Raw genomic sequence first — 18,027 nt, forward strand, 5'->3', positions numbered from 1 at the left:
AATTATTAGAAGTGGCAAGACTGAATTGGGCCAAACACGTTGTTCATATTGGAGTACAGGCCACCTATAAATAACGTTTTATTGATCCAATTTATATTGCACTAATAACACTCAGACTTCTGGTCCTCAAAACAAGGTGGTGTAAGTGCCTCTCATGAAACACAGCACCCCAGATCACTCCACCCAAGGCTGCAGGAATGTCCTTCACTGCCATTTGATGTCAGCATGGCTCTTTTTTCTGACAGATATGTGGTGTGGTCGCGATGCCATTGTTTTCTTGTCAGTCATATGGTATGGCATTTGTAGGACCCGAAACCCAATAATGTGGCAGAGAAAGCCCACACCTCCAATTCTTTGGTCAAGTATGACTTCTTCTTGCACTCGGAGTGCATTACTGATGCTTGTGATGAAAACAATCAGTTGGCCTGTGCAATGTGCCTCACTGTCACCACAGCTTGACTATTTTTGTCTGCACCGCTGTGTTTTTCTTGTCAGCCACAGTGTGTGGCCATGTCGCTGCTTGCCATGAGCAGGACCTGAAACCCAATTTTGTGGCTGAGGTAGCCTCACATCCAAATTTCTGGGTCATTTTACACTCAAAATGGCATAAGCTATCGAGTGATACTAAGATCAAAGCCCAGTTTATACTCACCACGTGAAGTCGACTCCCAGATGGCACTGCAAAGCATGTGCACAGTAAGCGACCAAAACACATTTACATATATTGTGGCTCGTTTGATCGTCACACTGCTAGTCGCCTTGTCACTAAGTGATAGTGTTTGGTCAGAGTCGCACAGCTAATAATGTCACAGCACAGGATGTGAGACCCTGCTGATGGAAGAAGAGTTGTGCTTTCTATTTCTGACATTAAGAGAACAAAAAAGAGAAGGTGAACAGTCAGACCAAAAGCGGTGAAGGAAGGCCGAGTACAATATTCTCATGAGTGGGGGGCCTGCACGATGCATTTCATGTATGTTTTTGCATACGTTTTGATGACCTGTTGCGACCTATTCAGTCCTTCATTCATCATTCTGGCATCTATGTAACCAGCCTCACCATTTTGGAAATCAGCACTCAGCGGAAACACCAGAAGTGCCACCAATGCGCATGAGCGTGTCTCCAAATCTGACATTATTTTTGTCATTCAGCCCTCGTGCCCCAAGTATTAACCAGACTTAAGGGTCAAGGCCCAGGGTTTCACAAACTTTTGTGTGACACAAAGGCAACCTTTATCGTTTTATACCTGTACATCAAAAATGAGTAATTAAATGAGTAAAAATAAATAAGTACAAATATTTTTCTGATAAGAATTAATTTAAGTACCAAAATTATTGTTGTCATTATTAAACATAAATCCTTAAGCCTACTTAATCCAATGCAGGCTTGTGGTAGCTGCAGCCTACCCTGGCAGCATTTGAGGCAAAGAAGAAACAGCCCAGAACAGAGTGCCTGTCTATCAAGTTCTCATCATTCACCATTTAGCAGATCAACACACAAGCAATACATTCAAGTAGCGTTAGATGAAACAAGTGATGCACAAGAAGCTTAGTATCACAGTTAATCTTGAGGTTAGATGATTAATGGTCGATTGGATCATTACAGCCATAGAAAACTAGGAGGAGAGCACAGGGTTGGGAAGTCTGAACTGTCCCAAGTAAACAGGTGCACCACCATGAGGCGCCCAGCAATCAACAGATTGGAAATGGTTTGGATAGTCAGTGTGAATGCATACCAATGCTTCCATATTTTTTATCAGTTTTAAGGAGCTATGCTTTGATCTTGAAAATGTGTGTAGGTGTCTGTGCTGTGATGAGGGTAACAATCCTCTTGTAAAACGCTCCATGCATTTTGTCTTACAGCCAATGTGCTGCGGACCACCAGATGCAGCGGTGATAAATGAATGCATCTGTTACAGAATGTGACATGTGAAGCACAGACTTAGTTAATTGTAAACTCATGGGTGTAGTGCAGACTTTCATTTTGATAGGGGGTGTAGTTAGAAAAGATATCGGACATACAGTATGTGTACAGGACAATAAATCCAATTGAACTTAAGTTTGCACAATACAGTGAAAATCTTACTTGCACATCTCCTACAGACTAGTGACAGTAGTACAATTACAACAGCATCACACAAAGAATACAATGGCATGCATTCACTATCACATCACAGGGCACTGTCTGTGTTTTTAAAACTTTACAGACATAATGGTTGTGTTTTTTTCTGTCCACCCTGGCCATCGGACCTTACTCTTATTCTATGTTAATTAATGTTGACTTATGTTTATTTTTTATTGTGTCTTCTATTTTTCTATTCATTTTGTAAAGCACTTTGAGCTACATTTTTTTTGTATGAATATGTGCTATATAAATAAATGTTGATTGATTGATTGATTGGTTATGTTTAATGCCACTTAAGATTAACATGGAAGGCTAAAAAGTGGCCAGGATTAGGCAGTTATTCCTCGTAAACATTAAATATTTTTCAACTTGACGTCATCCTTGGTGGAAAACAAATGAAATGTTTTTAATCAGTCTGTGTGTGGTGTCCTACCGAAGGTTGATTCCTGCATTGTGTCCAATGCTGTCAGGAGAGGCTTTGGCTCCTTGCAACCTGGTGATGGAATGAATGGATTCAGAAATGATGGCGGATAGGATTGCTAGCTGGACCTGTCAAATAACCAGCTGAAGTTTTGTTTGGCATTTTGCAAGTTTTCCGAGTGACACTGGATGATTTTGGCAAAAACGTGCCATATTTGAAAAAATGACATCTGCAGACATTTTGCTCCAGCTGATTCCTTCAGGTGTTTTATTTCAATTCTTCACAGTATGAAACTATGGCGTGTTTAGGAGCATAAAATCGACTGAAATGTCATGAACACATTCATCTTACACAAACCTGTTGAAAATGCAAGTATCTCAGATTTGTAAAGTGTTTCTTTCTCAATTTTTTTATCTGTTCTTTCCCATTTTTCACGCCTCATGTGAACAGAGTCATTTCAAGTAGTCATTCGAGGGAATGGATTTCTCCATGCTCGCAATGTTGAGAAGGTCCTGTGCAGTTTTCGAATCAATGACACCGTCACTCTCAGTAAGTATTAATTCCTTTTATTATAATCATAGCCTCTTCCCTGATGGCTTAAGATTTTGGTTTCATTTCAGTTGCTGGCACTTTTGGTTCAGCAGCTCCTAATTCTGATGTGTGCTTAATTCACTTGTAACATTTGTTTGACATCAAGGAGTAATGTTGGCATGGAGGTTAGCAATGTTGACTCATAGCTCTGAGCATCTGACTTCAGGTTTTAGTGTATTGTCGGTGTAAAATCTGTGCACAGTTCTCTCCAGGTTCTCTGGTTTGTTCCTTCATCCCTAAGATATGCATGTTAGGTTAACTGAGGAGGCCAGGTATGAGTGAGAGTTGCTATGTGTGGAGGTGTTATGGTTGGGCTTATGAGTTCAATTTTTTACAGCTTTTCCTTGGCCATTAAAAATGATTTGAGTATAGTTTGTGGAATTTTGATTGCCAAGGAATCCATTTATTATATTTATTGTTGTTCCTATGTGTTTTTAACATTGGGCACCACCATTCTATGCCGATGCTAGGAGTGTGTGACCCATGTCATATTAATAGTTTAGGTTTTCTAAATGTGCACATTTCATACCATTGTGGAAACTTCCTACGTCAAAAGAGCTTATAAAAAATACAAAATAATTGAACAATTAAAGAGTATCCTGATCTAGGATTAAAACATCAGGTTCTCAGCAGCAACATCAAGAATAGTTCAGTATTTCGTCTTATACAATTTCTTGTATTAGGAATTTGTTAGTTTTTGCATATCCCATGGGGTCAGAGCACAGGGTCAGCCATTGTACAGCGCCCCTGGAGCAATTACAGGTTAAGGTTCTTGCTCAAGGGCCCATTAGGGTAGGATCTCTTCTGGCAGTGATGGGGATTTGAACCAGCAACCTTCAGGATACCAGCGCAGATCCTTAGCCTCAGAGCCACCACTCCACCCCAAGGTTTTGGTTATATATAAGGTAGTAAAGTGACTGCCCTGATTTTACAACTTGAATTTTCTTCAGCTGGCAGGGTGATACCCTCCTGTGCATTGCTTCCTAGCTGGGATGTCATCTGTTTGAAGTTTGTATGCCCCCAATGTTTGTATGGGTTTTTGTGAAGACATGGGCTGAATCTTCTGAATCATTTGTTATTTGGCAGATGGATTTGTCTCTCATAACAGGCTAGAATGGGTTTTACTTAGCCACAACCTAAAACAGGAAAGTGGGCTTGAAAAGCAGTCACTAAACATGTTTGTATGGATTAATAATAACTCAGTTGTGTTCTAAAAGAAAATGTAAATATGAACTTAACTGTTGTATTTGGCTTTTCTAGTGGAAAGACCCCTTGTTGTAGAAGACACTTACTTACTCTGCCCTGCTCCCATCCTACGAGAAGTTGGCACGTAAGTGAAAAGACTGTTAATGATACTGTTAATGCCACTGGGGTAGCTCTCCATGACCTCATACTGGATATTGCAAGTTCAGGAAATGAATCAGTAGTGTGAACTTGAACCCGGACACAGACAGACGGACATCTTATGTTCACCCAACACACCCTTTATTATGTACAATATTTACAGTTCTACGTGTACTCAAACCCCAGTGCTTCCTGCACCGATTCCCCCAAAGTCCGGGCCTCTCACACACAGTCTTTTAGCCTTTCTGGCCGCCTCCAGTCCTCTCTCCAGCTCCCGACTTCTGCTCCCGACTGAAGGGAGGCGGCCCCTTAAATAGGAACCCGGATGGGCTCCAGCTGCTTCCCGGCACTCCTCCGCAGACACACCCCAGTGTGGCGGAAGTGCCGGCTGCGCACCCGGAAGCCCTCCAGGTGTCCCCTGTCTTCTTCCCCCCAGCACTTCCGCCACACCAGGATTGTTCAGGCACCGGGGTGCCGCCTGGTGGTGGCCACAGGTCCCTACAGGGCTGGGCTTCCAAGTCCTTTACCCTTGGCCCCCAACATAACCAGGGCGGTCGCCCCCTCGCGGTCTGGAGGAGGTACAAGCCCTCCTCCGGTCCTCCTGGGCGTCCCGGCCAGATGCCACAGTAGATAAGGAGGAAAAGGCTGGAAGAAATAGTTCTTATTGTAATGTTACCTTTGTAATGGCTGTATAAGCCCCATTAAAACAGAAAAGACTTCACCTTAGTCCTAGTGGGCTGCAGTGGCAGCAGCTTTTCATTCCAATCACTTCCCACTTTTAATGAGATTCCTGATTCGATTCTTTGTGATGTTAATCCAAAAATTCCCAGTAGGGTTTATTTAATTTATGCACATTTTGCCAGTATGTTTTTCTGCTTTCTTCTAAAATGTCTTTCTCATTTAAGCTTGCTAATCATATGTGGCTGTGACCCTGAAGTAACTTCAGATTTCCCACGTGTCTGGGCTTTGTTAATCTGAACACAACAAATGATTTTTGCTACTCTCATTAATTTATCTTTTTAAGTTAGACATTTTTTTCTTTACTCTTTTCTGTACATTCTGTTCCTAAGATTCCATTTAAATAGAGGCCATTATGAAAGTGTAGGGACAGGAGCAAAGAACAGTAAATATTCCAGAGGGTAGCTATATCAGCATTGTTTCCACTTGCTAGCAAGTGACTTTAAAAAAAGTATTTTAAAATAAACAAAAGAACAAAGTCTATAAGAAGTTAATAATTTTTACTTAGAATTTTACATTTATTTGATTAAGGCATAAAATGAGAAACGGCAGCACATTTAAATGAAACAGGAAGCCAATGAAGGGTGGAGAATAGGAAAGTGGCCCTTCAGCCTTCCCGGATCAGGAGTGAGAAGGGTCTCTGCACAAAGACACAGCATATTTATGGCACCCTGCAGTGTTCAGGCATGTGTCACATTGACAGAAGAAAAAGTCTGAATTGGCATAAGCCACCCTAATTTGGGGTGTGCATAAGAAATGTCACGATTTGCTTCTTCAGGTAGAATAAACAAAATAATAAACAATAATAAATAAACATTATAACATAAACAAAAACAGCTAAAAAGTTCAAGTGTGTGCTATAATTTAAATGTTTAAAGCTTAAATATTCTCAGTTGTAATATAAATTTGTCATTTGTTCAAAAAGTAAGCAACCTCACATTCATAATCACTGACCTTGGGATCCCTCACATGTATATGGTTGCAATTTGTCATTTTGAACTTTTCGAAAATAAAGAATCAGTTATCAAATATATTGTCGTATTCATGATCAGCAACGCCAAAATATCATGAAATGACACTCTACATCTCTCTATTACTGGTCCCCATTATTTCAAAGCTTTGTGAAAAGAAGTCACTTTGACCCCTCATATCCCATTAGCTGGTGAACTCCTGGGGTTGGTTGATGTGTTTGCACAACTTCAAGTCCTTCTGATCATTTTTGCTGAAGACATCTATTGGTTTATTCTTAATCATTAAGGGGTAATTTCCTGCCTCAAATATGGTCCAAAATGCCCTAAAATGAGGGCTTATCGGGTATAGAGGACCCAAAATAGGGGGAACCCCAATAAGCTTGACAACTAGAAACTAGAGATCAAGACGAGTCAAACGGTAAATCATATATAGGGGTGTCTGACCAAAAAAAATAAAATTTAGACAAAAACTGAAGTGATTTTAAAGTGTTCAAAAGTAATTCTTATGAACACAGTAACAACTATTAGTATCAGTGCTTACGATAATCAACAGAAAATGGGATGGTCTTAATGATCATAAGCTTAGTAAAATGTAAGCATTAATATAATAGTCACTGCTTTGTACACTACTTCACGGCCTGTTAGCTGTGGCAGTCCCGGATGAAACGTCCTTCTCTATTTATCTCTGATTGATTATTAAATATTTGCAGATTTATGCCTTTACAAAGGATGATAACATATTTACTGGAATTCTAAATGGAATGGAGTGGAGTTCAGAGTCACACGCCGGAACATTAAAACAAGCAAATAATAAATGTCAAGTATTTTCACCTTTAAGCAAGGGTCTCCCTATGAGTTTTTTATTGTTAATGTACAGTATGTGCTCTTGGATAAGACTTGATGCCATGGCAGCGTATAAATGCCACCTGTGTAATCCACAGATTCTACAGTATGTGCCAGAAATTAGTTTTGTATTACATGTGGAACATTCACGAGAAATGTTTTCATAAAATGAGATTTCAAATCCGAGCCATTTGTCAGTGGCAGCTACTGCCCATGTTCCAGCAGGTGGTGACTCCCGTTTGAGGTGTTGGGATGGGTGAATGTGGCCTATGGTGACATGGTACCTGGCATGTTGCTGGCATAAGCTGTTGCTTTAAATGGAAGATGTGAGTACTGAAAATGGAGCGATCAATAAGCATGTTGTGAGTTCCATTCGTTAGCACTTGCTTTTAATGTCATGTAAAATTAATAAATGTCTATCCACGGAGGGACACCATGATACATGCCAAGGCCCCCATTTCAGCCACATAATGTATTGACCATTTAGCAACCCAGAATATTATTAACGAGAACTTCCTAATATTTCAATTGAAATACAAAACATTACCAGTGTGTATTTTGTTTTACGTTTCAAGCCAAATGCAAAATATCATCAGCTCGTATTTTGTAACTCTAAGAGCCAAGTGTAACAAAATATCCTTTTAACATCATGTAAAATGAATACAGTAAATGACAGATCCTATCTTACTGCATTCATCTGTAAACCTCTGAGCTTTTGTAGTTGGCATTGATGACATCTGAAAAACTCACATGATGCACAAACTCCCAATTGATGGACCGTTCAGTCTTTCTTGGTACATCGATGAGCATAAGTAAGTAATTTCTCTAACTTTAAAAGGACCACTCAGTCAGTCACGTGGGAATAACTGAACTCTGACTGGGGCGGGAGAAGCTGCTTTTATTGTGCAGTGGGGCACCAGAGGACAGGAGATCTGATCTCTATAGCATCCTGCTCAGTTGAAGTCATTATGTGTTTCCTATGTAGTCTTATGCAGTTGTTGCCGTTGCTCTTGTCAATGTCGTTACTGATGACGCAGTTTCAAAAACAAGGAGTTTCTGCACAGTCCGTCCTGTGCCCCTCACAAGACAAGTGCTGTTGTTCCCCTGCCTCCATGTTTGCATTTTCTGAACCTCCTGAATGGAACATAATTCCCTTTACTCTATGTTCTTAATTGATTATTAAATACCAGATAACGTGCAGTGAATACACTTGATGTGAGCATTCCTAGTTTTATCCTCTTTCTCTGTATGTTTAGCATTCGTTTGCTCAGAGGTTGATGCACTTGCTGTTTCCTGAGCAGCTGTTCCTTTCTCCACCCTAGCAGCCCACTTCTTCTCTTCTTTTGTTGGCCTCTTTTCGCATTAAAACTGATTAAGTCAGTGTTTGTGTTGCACATACGTTTTCCTTAATATTTCACTTAAGCCGGCACTTAAGTCTTCAAACTGTCTCAAGAATGATTTAAGATATGAAGAGGTAGGGGAAGTGACGGCGAAGGTGGTAGGGATGAGAATGGCGCTCGTACACATGACGCCGCATGGCTGCCCTGCTGGCTGCTGCCAAGAATTGATTCTACAATAAAAGAAAATAATAATAAAAAGAGGAATAAACTTGGAGGTCAATCATCACCCTGAAAGCGGATAATAGGTGTCACATAGTGTATGTGTTCCAAATTTCAGGTCAATTGGTCAAACGGTTTGCGAGCTACAGGCGATTTAAAATCCTGGATAGACAAACGGACAGCCACGGTAGCGTATTATATATAAAGATTTGAAAGTTTGTGATGGTAATCTAAATTTAGACTACACAAAAATAGCATTTAAATGGACAAACATAAAACTATTAAAAGCCTTCTTTTTAGTTGTTGCATTAAGAAAAAGAGGGATTTTTCTAAGACACTAAATATAATAAAGATTGCTTTGGTCATTTGGGATCACAGATGTGAGCCTGAATATCCTTCGAAGGGGTTTACTTTTTAGTTTAAGTAGTTTAACATAATACCTTTAGGCCTGAATGTAATATCAAACGTTATCTTTGATCTTTGCCAGTAAAATAGTTCACTTGTAATTCGAAGCAGGTGACTCCACCTGGTAAAAGATAGCAAAATGTCATGCTTGGTTATGATTTGTGTAACCATCAAACGATCCTCTTTGTGATAAGGCGGAATATTAAAAACACTTGTTGGTGAGGCCGTCTTGAATAGCAATAAAAGGATTATTCAATGAATCTAAGTTCCTTTTGGATTTTCCATCCTTGTGTCCCCATCTAATGCACACTAGCACAGCGATTAGCGCTGCTGTCTGTCTGTCTGTCAGCTCGGTTGTTTCATTCATTTTTGTTTTTTATACTTTCTTGTGTTTGTATCAGGTTTTCTCCTATAATCCCAAAAATCAAATGGGAATTCATGTTTGGATTAAGAGCAACAAGCAGTGGGGCTTAGGAAAACACTTGGGAGTTACTAGACATTGAGGAGGAAAGCCATTTCCAAATATGCAGGAAAATGAGGATTTGGGGGTCACCTGTCTGCTTTCTTGGAAACCAACGTGGGCACATCATGATGGGAGCTATGTGGTCAAACTTCCTAGCTTACAGATACGAGTCGTGGCATAGCATACACTACAAATGGAACACTTTGAATAAAGCATTGCAGTAGTCACTTCATCTTGAAACCAACATAAGATTTAACTTTGATATGCGATTTGCAGTGGAGCCTCAATCGTCGTACATAATTCATTCCTTAAGGCTATTTGATTGAAAACTGAAAACATTTTCCCATAAGAATTTATGGACTAATCCATTCCCAAACCCCAGATGATTGCTTATTTAAACCTTTATAACAGTACTTCATGCAAACAATTGTATACAAAACAATGAAAATGCATAAAATCTTACACAAAATGAATCAACACGATAAATAGATAAAATACAGATGAAAAATTAACTTCACCTAACCTGTATAGAGGAGAATTGATGGAGTAAGTGGAAGGTGGTGAGGAAGGGGAAGGGGAAAGATATCATTATTTGGAAGGGGAGTCCCCTTCCAGCTTCTGTAGCCAAGGATCGGACCGCTAAGGTCCCTGCCATCGGCCACCACCCAACTCACACTGCACCCGACCTCCTTGGCCCCTCCCATAGGTGGTGACCCCAAGTGGAGGAGTTCAAGTATCTTGGGGTATCTTGAGGGAAGAATGGAGCGTGAGATCGACAGATGGATCAGTCCAGCGTCCACAGTGATACGGGCTCTGGATCGGTCTGACATGGTGAAAAAGGAGCTGAGCTGTAAGGCAAAGCTCTCAATTTACCGGTCAATCTATGTTCCTACCCTCACCTATGGTCATGAGCTATGGGTAGTGACCGAAAGAACGAGATCGTGAATACAAGCGGCTGAAATGAGTTTCCTCCGCAGGGTGTCTGGGCTTTCCCTTAAAGATAGGGTGAGAAGCTTAGTCATCCAGGAGGGGCTCAGAGTAGAGCCGCTGCTCCTCCGCATTGAGACGAGTCAGATGAGGTGGCTCAGGCATCTGATCAGGATGCCTCCTGGATGCCTCCCTGGTGAGGTGTTCCGGGCACGTCTAACCGGGAGGAGGCCCCGGGGAAGACCCAGGACACGCTGGAGGGACTATGTCTCCCGGCTGGCCTGGGAACGCCTTGGGATTCTCCCGGAAGAGCTGGAAGAAGTGGCTGGGGAGAGGGAAGTCTGGGCCTCTCTGCTTAAGCTGCTGCCCCCACGACCCAACCTCGGATAAGCGGAAGAGGATGGATGGATGGATGGATGGATGGATGGTCCCATTCCATGCAAACATCAGGAAACTGTCCTTTTTGAGTCTTTTTCTCTTCTGTTTTTGTGTCGCTTGACACCACTTTCTCTCTGCTTGAAACTTTCACCTGTATCGTGGGTCTAACAACTGTTTTTTTGCTTTGTTGCTATAACAATCCTTCTTTGGCCCCATGGTGGCTTATTTAACAATAATTTATATGAATAATCAACAAAACTCAAAGAAAATCAAGAAAAGGCACTGCAAATTTGAGCAGGAGTCTATACTTGGGATTAATAAAGTATCTATCTATCTATCTATCTATCTATCTATCTATCTATCTATCTATCTATCTATCTATCTATCTATCTATCTAATATATAGTGCGTTTCAGATCTATCTATCTATCTATCTATCTATCTATCTATCTATCTATCTATCTATCATATAGTGCCTTATCTATCTATCTATCTATCTACAGTATCTATCTATCTATCTATCTATCTATCTATCTATCTATCTATCTACTGAGCAGAGACTGTGGTGTGACTGACGCTCTCCCACCACTCATCTCAGCCTGCAGAGCACGTGGTCGCTGGTTTGCCTGTTCAGGAACCGAGATTCTGTTTGGAAACTGGTGTGCTTTTTTTTAAATAATATGTTGTGGGACCGATTTGCTTGAGATGAGAATCATTCGACAACCAAGGTTCCACTGTATCTGTAAAAAAGGAATTGTTAACAGTGCTGTAATACAGTAGACTAAAATGGGTAAGTGGTAAACATTGCTTCAATATTTAAATTGATTCAGATAAACTGAAAGGATGGCAGTGTGGCACAGGGGTGAAAACTTTGGATTTTACAGTCTGAAGGTTGTGGGTTCAAATCATGTTACTGCCAGTGTGTGACCACGAGCAGGTAACTTCAGCTACCAGTGCTCCTAAACTGGACAAATGAAAGAAATGTAACTTATTGTTTCTCAAGTGTTGCCAGAATAAAACCAATAAAGTATATGAATATGTACATATGTAAAGCTGGGTGTTTTTATTGCAGGGTTTCGCACTCCTGAATTGAATTCTTTTTTTTTCCAAGTCAAATAACAAACTATTTCCACACTGAAAATAATAAGTTTTTGGATCTCCTAAATAAAATTATGACACATATTTCCATTTAAATGAAATAGGTCTAATATAAAACAAATGTGTACATCTAACATTGCCATCTCTTGTTATTACAACAAGGGTTTATTGAAAAAATACAAGCTGTTGGGTCTGCTTAATAAAGTTTCCATTTAATGGAATTAAGATGGCCTAATATAAACCGAATGTGTAGATCTAATGTACAGTTTTCTTTGCGTATTATCAAAAATATGTTAAAAATTACTCATTCACATTATTAAGTCAGTTCTGTGTTTTGTAGCAGCCCCAACTGCATAGTTAGTAGGACTCTCCAAACTTTACAAGCCAAAGCAGACAGCCATGTAACAAATTACACCAAACGATATAAATAATACATGACATAGCCTCCCGTCTTCACCTGGCAAAGACATGTGTGCTCTGGTGGTACTAGATGTGTTTTCCAGATGACTGAAGACACACTAATCCCATAGACACTTTCATAACTGCACAGATCTTTGACAATCAAAGTGTTACTTTTATGTGTGTACAAAATCTTGATTTTTGTTTGACACTGTGTAAATGAGTGGACATCCCCAGAAGTCTTTATTATAATATATCTATATATATATCTATATAATTAACTATATTTATGTAGATTAGGCATTTTTTATCAAGAATAATAACTGAAAAACTGCACAAACATTCCAGAAAAATCCCAAAGCGTTACTCTGCCCACACCTCCTTTCTCAAATAGAAGAAAGAAAAAAAAAATCCCATTATTGTATTGGGCTGCCCACTTGGCAACATTGCTTTGTGACATTCTCATTTCCCGGGACCAACCAACTCCAAGAAGTCAACTGTATTACAGATATAGATATTTAGAACAGATACAGTTTATTGAGCCTACAAAATGCTCATTTTTTCATTTGAATCATGCTAAAGTAACTACTGTATGTAATTGCACATCTTCCCAAAAATGTAAAGCTTAAAAACATGTTAATTTTGACCACAATCTATCTAAGAAAACTGGTTGCTGGCAATATAGCCTAGAACTTATTTTTTGTTGCTGAATATGATATATAAAACACATAAGTTATACTTCTAAATATGACACACAAGTTGTACTGGCAAACGATATGAAAAGCAATTCAACATGCTCATTTCTGAGTAAAGTCAACGTGAATATTTTTGTTTAATAGCTACATCACTCAAAAAAATAATTGAATCAACTTGTATTAGTTATGCCATACATTCCCATTCAATCAAATAGTGTAGAATTAACAAATACAAACAGATTTACGAAACCATGAAGTAAAATAGTTAAGAGAACTAAATTCCAACGTATCCACACAATTAGTGTGTTTGTATGCACTTCAGTAACCTGATTATTCACAGAAACCTGACATCTAAAATGCCATGTAAACCCTTTTTTTGGTTTGAGAAATCAGGTTACGGAGAAACTGGTTTAACAGAAGTGGATCTCTCCATGAATAACCTGATTATGTGGCCATGTAAACCCTCAGCCAGATTACTGTTAAGGATTGTGTAGTCTGCGTATGTCCGTTGCAGTCTGTGCAGGTTTTTCTTTCCGCACGCTTTCATCAGCATTAGGCAGAAGCATCTAGAAAACACATTTCCAGAGGCAAATGTTTGGACAGTTGCATTATTCATTCTCTTGGCTGAAATGATCAGTTTTGATATTTAAAATATCACTAAATTTATGTTGATGAGCTAAATGTACTGTGCTAAGATAAGGAACACAAACTCGAGAGCAGTAGGGTGACACATTAAAAGTATGTGTTATGTAGTCCGATTACTGTTTTAAAATAACGAGTAACCTAACACAATACTTATCTTACTGAAGTAAAAATACCAGCGTTATTATTATTATGGCAGCACTGGGCGCGAGGCAACAAGCACACGGAACGCTGGTCCTTCGCACAGCAAAGCATAAAAGAATCACACTTCTATGTGCAATAAGGTATCAGAAGCCTATAAATAGAGCATCCGGTGGACTAAACATATTTATAAAAGAGATACCTTTAAATAAAATGTCACTTTGACTAAAACATGTTTATAAAACACAAGAAAATTCTCACGGGCGTCATGCTTATTTGCCAATTCATGGTGACAAGAACTTTTGTTTTTCATACTTGTGCATGTAAATACTGATAATTAAGAAATCACCTTTCTGCTTTTGTCACCTGTGATTTTTTTTTAATCAGCACTGATTTTTTTTGGTAGCCTAAGCAATGTAATTATATGTCTAGTAACATCTCTTGTTATATAATCAATTATACACTGGATTAGCTAGAGTTTTTGTCGCCGGGCCGGTCTTCGAGTTTGCAGCAAACCATGTACAAGATAAAATATATTACTTATATCATATAAAAAATGAACACAACTAATGAGACGATGGATGGTGTCCTGGGGGATCTCCTCCCAGGTCTGGACCAGGTCATCACTGAGCTCCTGGACAGTCTGAGGTGCAATCTGGTGGTGTCTGAAACATAATGTACTAGAGGTGTTCTATTGGATTTAGATCAGGCGAAAGTGGCGGCCAGTCAATGGTATCAATTCCTTCATCCTCCAGGAACTGCCTGCATACTCTCGCCACATGAAGACGGAACTTGCCGTGCACCAGGAGGAACCCAGGACCTACAGCACCAGCATAGGGTCTGACAATGGGTCCAAGGATTTCATCCCGATACCTAATGGCAGTCAAGGTGCCGTTGTCTAGCCTGTAGAGGTCTGTGCGTCCCTCCATGGATATGCCTCCCCAGACCATCACTGACCCACCACCAAACCGGTCATGTTGAACGATGTTACAGGCAGTATAACGTTCTCCATGGCTTTTCCAGAAGTACAAGTCACAGTAGGTTCTGCTCAAGCTTTATAACACACTGGTGAGGTCTCATCTGGAGTCCTGTGTGCAGTTTTGGTCTCCAGGCTACATAAAGGACATAAAGTCCAGAGAAGAGTGACTAGGCTTATTCCAGGGCAACAGGGGATGAATTATGAGGAAAGATTAAAAGAGCTGAGCCTTTTTAGATTAAGCACACAGAAATTTAGAGTTAAAGTATTTAAAATTATGAAAGGAATTAGTATAGTGCATCAAGGCTGTTATTTTAAAATGAGTTCATCAAGAAACGGCAATGCTGTTGGAAACTTGTTAAGGGTAAATTTTGCACAGATGTTAAAAAATTTTTCTTCACACAGAGAACCACAGACACATGGAATAAGCGATCCAGTAGTGCGGCATACATACAAGACTCAACTTGAAGTTATTTTAGAGAATTGAGGTGGATAGGATTGATGAGCTTTGCTGGGCTGAAAGGCCTGTTCTTGTCAATTTGTCTAATATAATTTTTCATTATTTAACCTACCAGCTCTATGTCCAGGGTGAGACTCTGGCCTCTTATTGACCCTCAACTGGATTAAGCAGTTTTAGAGTAGTAGCAGTTTTAGTTCAGAGAATGTTACCATTGATTCTCATGTGAGTGTCTAGAAGTAGACTGTAAGTCAAAAGCTACAGACAATGTTGTGTTTTGAAAAGAAACTTTGAAATCTGTCTATTATTAGTAAGACCATTTTAAGCGTAAAAATGTCATTGCTGTAGTTCTGGAAATGGCCAAGTTTAAGGCATAAGAACCGGTGCTGATCAGTAAAGGCATATTAGCAGTATACAATATGGGCTCTACATCTCCATTAATATCCGTTATTATTCATTGATGCATAACAGACTGTCCAGTCATCCATTACACTTTGGTCTATAGCAGGGCACACTATTGCACACATTCACACTCCGTCAAACTAGCTGTGACCAAAGGTTTCAGTATCAGTTTCCTCATTGTGCTTCTCCCTCCATATTCACATTAACAGCTTAAACTTTTAATGTTTTTAATTTTCAAAATAGTTATAATGAAATCTCCTCTGCCCTATTTAATCGAGAAGGCATATTAAGAAAACGGATGGTTGTATAGAAGTGACCATTTAAAACTGGCTCAGAAAGATTATCCCAAATACTCAGAATGGCACCTTGCCGGCTTTTTCAGAATTTCAGCTCTGCAGATGTGATTGTGTGTGCCCCACTCTAAAATGGCCTCTCCCCCAGGTTAGTTTCTGCTCTTTGTTCATAATTCCAGGCTCAGTTTAAGGCAGTGTGTAAAGTGAGTTTTCAAACAGAGGAAAGCATGAAACGTGTCAGCCCAACATGTGATTTTGTTTGATGCTCTGTTATACTGTATTATCATGCCATCCTGTTCAATATTCATCTCTCACCTTCTTTCTTTTAGAGAGGCCTCACTCCATGTCAGCATGAATGACGGACTCAGCTTCATCTACAGCTCTGTCATCATCTCTACAGTACGCTGTGTGAGTATTTTAGCTCTATACGTTGCTCACTGTAAAAGCAATTAGAAGATTTTCATAGCATTAGTGTTCTCTTATAGGAATGGTGGTCTGGCTGTGGGCTGGCCTGCTTAATGGGGATTCAGAACAATAACTGACACCTCTTTGGATTGTTCTTAGATATGTTTAAATCTGTATTTTCTCTACTCCCATATATTTCATTTATCTTCTATTAACCAGCAGATAAAAACATACAAGAAACAAAAAAGTTGTATCTGTACACTCATTGAGTAAATTTTTAGGAACATCTGTCCACCTGCTTATCCATTCAATTGTCTAATTAGCACAATGCAAACATTCATGCAAGTACAGGTCAGAAACTTCAGTTAACATTCACATCAAGCACCAGAATGGGGAAAAATTTGTGATTTCAGTGATGTTGGCCTTGGTGTGATTGCTGGAACCCGATGGACTGGTTTGCGCATCTCTGTAACTGCTGATCTCCTGAGATTTTCATACACAAACAGTACCTAGAGCTTTCTCAGAATAGTGAGAAAAACAAAAAGATCCCATGGCAGTTCTGCAGACAGAAACACCTTGAGAGAGGTCAGTGGAGAATGGCCAGACAGGTTCCAGCTGACAGAAAGGCTACAGTACCTCAGATAACCAATTTGTACAACTGTGGTGAGCAGAAAAGCATCCCAGAATGCACAACACGTGAATCCTTGAGGCAGATGGGATACAACAACAGAAGACCATGCCAGGTTTCACTTTCTGTCAGCCAAGAGCAGAAAAATGAGGCTACAGTGGGCAGAGACAAACCAAAACTTGGAGATCAAAGAATCGGACAAACAGCCTGAACTGGTGAATGTTGATTTCTCCTGTGGCACACAGATAGTAGGGTCAGAATTGGGCACCAACAGCATGAATCCGTGCACTCAACATGCCTTGTGTTAACAGTTCAGGCTGTTGATGGTGGTGTAATGGTGCAAGGAATGTTTTCATGAAACACTTTGGGCCCATTAATACCAATCAATTATTGCTTGAATGTTGTGGCCTATTTGAGTGTTGTTGCTGACCAGATGCATCTTTTCCTAGCCACAATTTACACATCGTCTAATGGGTACTTCCAGCATGCTAAATCACCATGTCACAAAGCAACAGTCACTTCAAACTGGTTTCATGAACATGCCAATGAGTTCTGTGTTCTTCAGTGGCTTTCTTAGTCACCAGATCTGAATCCAATAGAACACCGTTGGGATGTGGTGGACTGGGAGGTTCATAGCCTGAATGTGCAGCTGACAAAGCTGCAGAAATTACATGATTCAATTACGTCAACATGGACCAGAACATCAAAGGAATACTTCAAACATCTTGTAGAATCCATGCCATGAAAAACTGAGGCTGTTTTGAGAGCAAATGGAAGCCTAGCCATTATTAGTATACAGTAGTGTGCATAATAATTTGCTCAGTGAGTGCATTATACAATAATGTTGAAGATGGGTGACTACTAGGTGTGTTTAGCACATATGTCGCATTCTTCTACTTATATTTGATTTATTACACCAGTCTTACCTCTTCACTGATATTTTGCCATATTTCATTCTGAAGCATCCACTTGAGTTTCTGCCTTAGTTCACTTCAGTCATCTGAAGTGTTAATGCTGTACTTGTACTTAGTTGAAATTCAGAATGTTGCTCATAGTTTCCCTTTGCTTTAAATCCTTTCATTGTCATCTTCATTGCTTTCATGAGTTGCTATTTAAACACACTGGACTTCA

General features: G+C 39.7%; 1 protein-coding gene across 2 annotated transcripts in view; it reads left to right on the top strand.

Moving 5' to 3' along the window:
• Positions 1 to 18,027, top strand: part of LOC120538901 (anthrax toxin receptor 1-like) — a 223,459-nt gene that overhangs the window by 59,537 nt on the left and 145,895 nt on the right. For both annotated transcript variants that reach the window (XM_039768487.1, XM_039768488.1), the window contains 3 exons: positions 2,993 to 3,091; positions 4,394 to 4,463; positions 16,193 to 16,271. In XM_039768487.1, the coding sequence (XP_039624421.1) occupies positions 2,993 to 3,091; positions 4,394 to 4,463; positions 16,193 to 16,271 (248 nt within the window). The remainder of the gene's footprint in view (positions 1 to 2,992; positions 3,092 to 4,393; positions 4,464 to 16,192; positions 16,272 to 18,027) is intronic.

This window comes from Polypterus senegalus, chromosome 11, assembly GCF_016835505.1.
Source record: "Polypterus senegalus isolate Bchr_013 chromosome 11, ASM1683550v1, whole genome shotgun sequence".
NCBI classification, from domain to species: Eukaryota; Metazoa; Chordata; class Cladistia; order Polypteriformes; family Polypteridae; genus Polypterus; species Polypterus senegalus.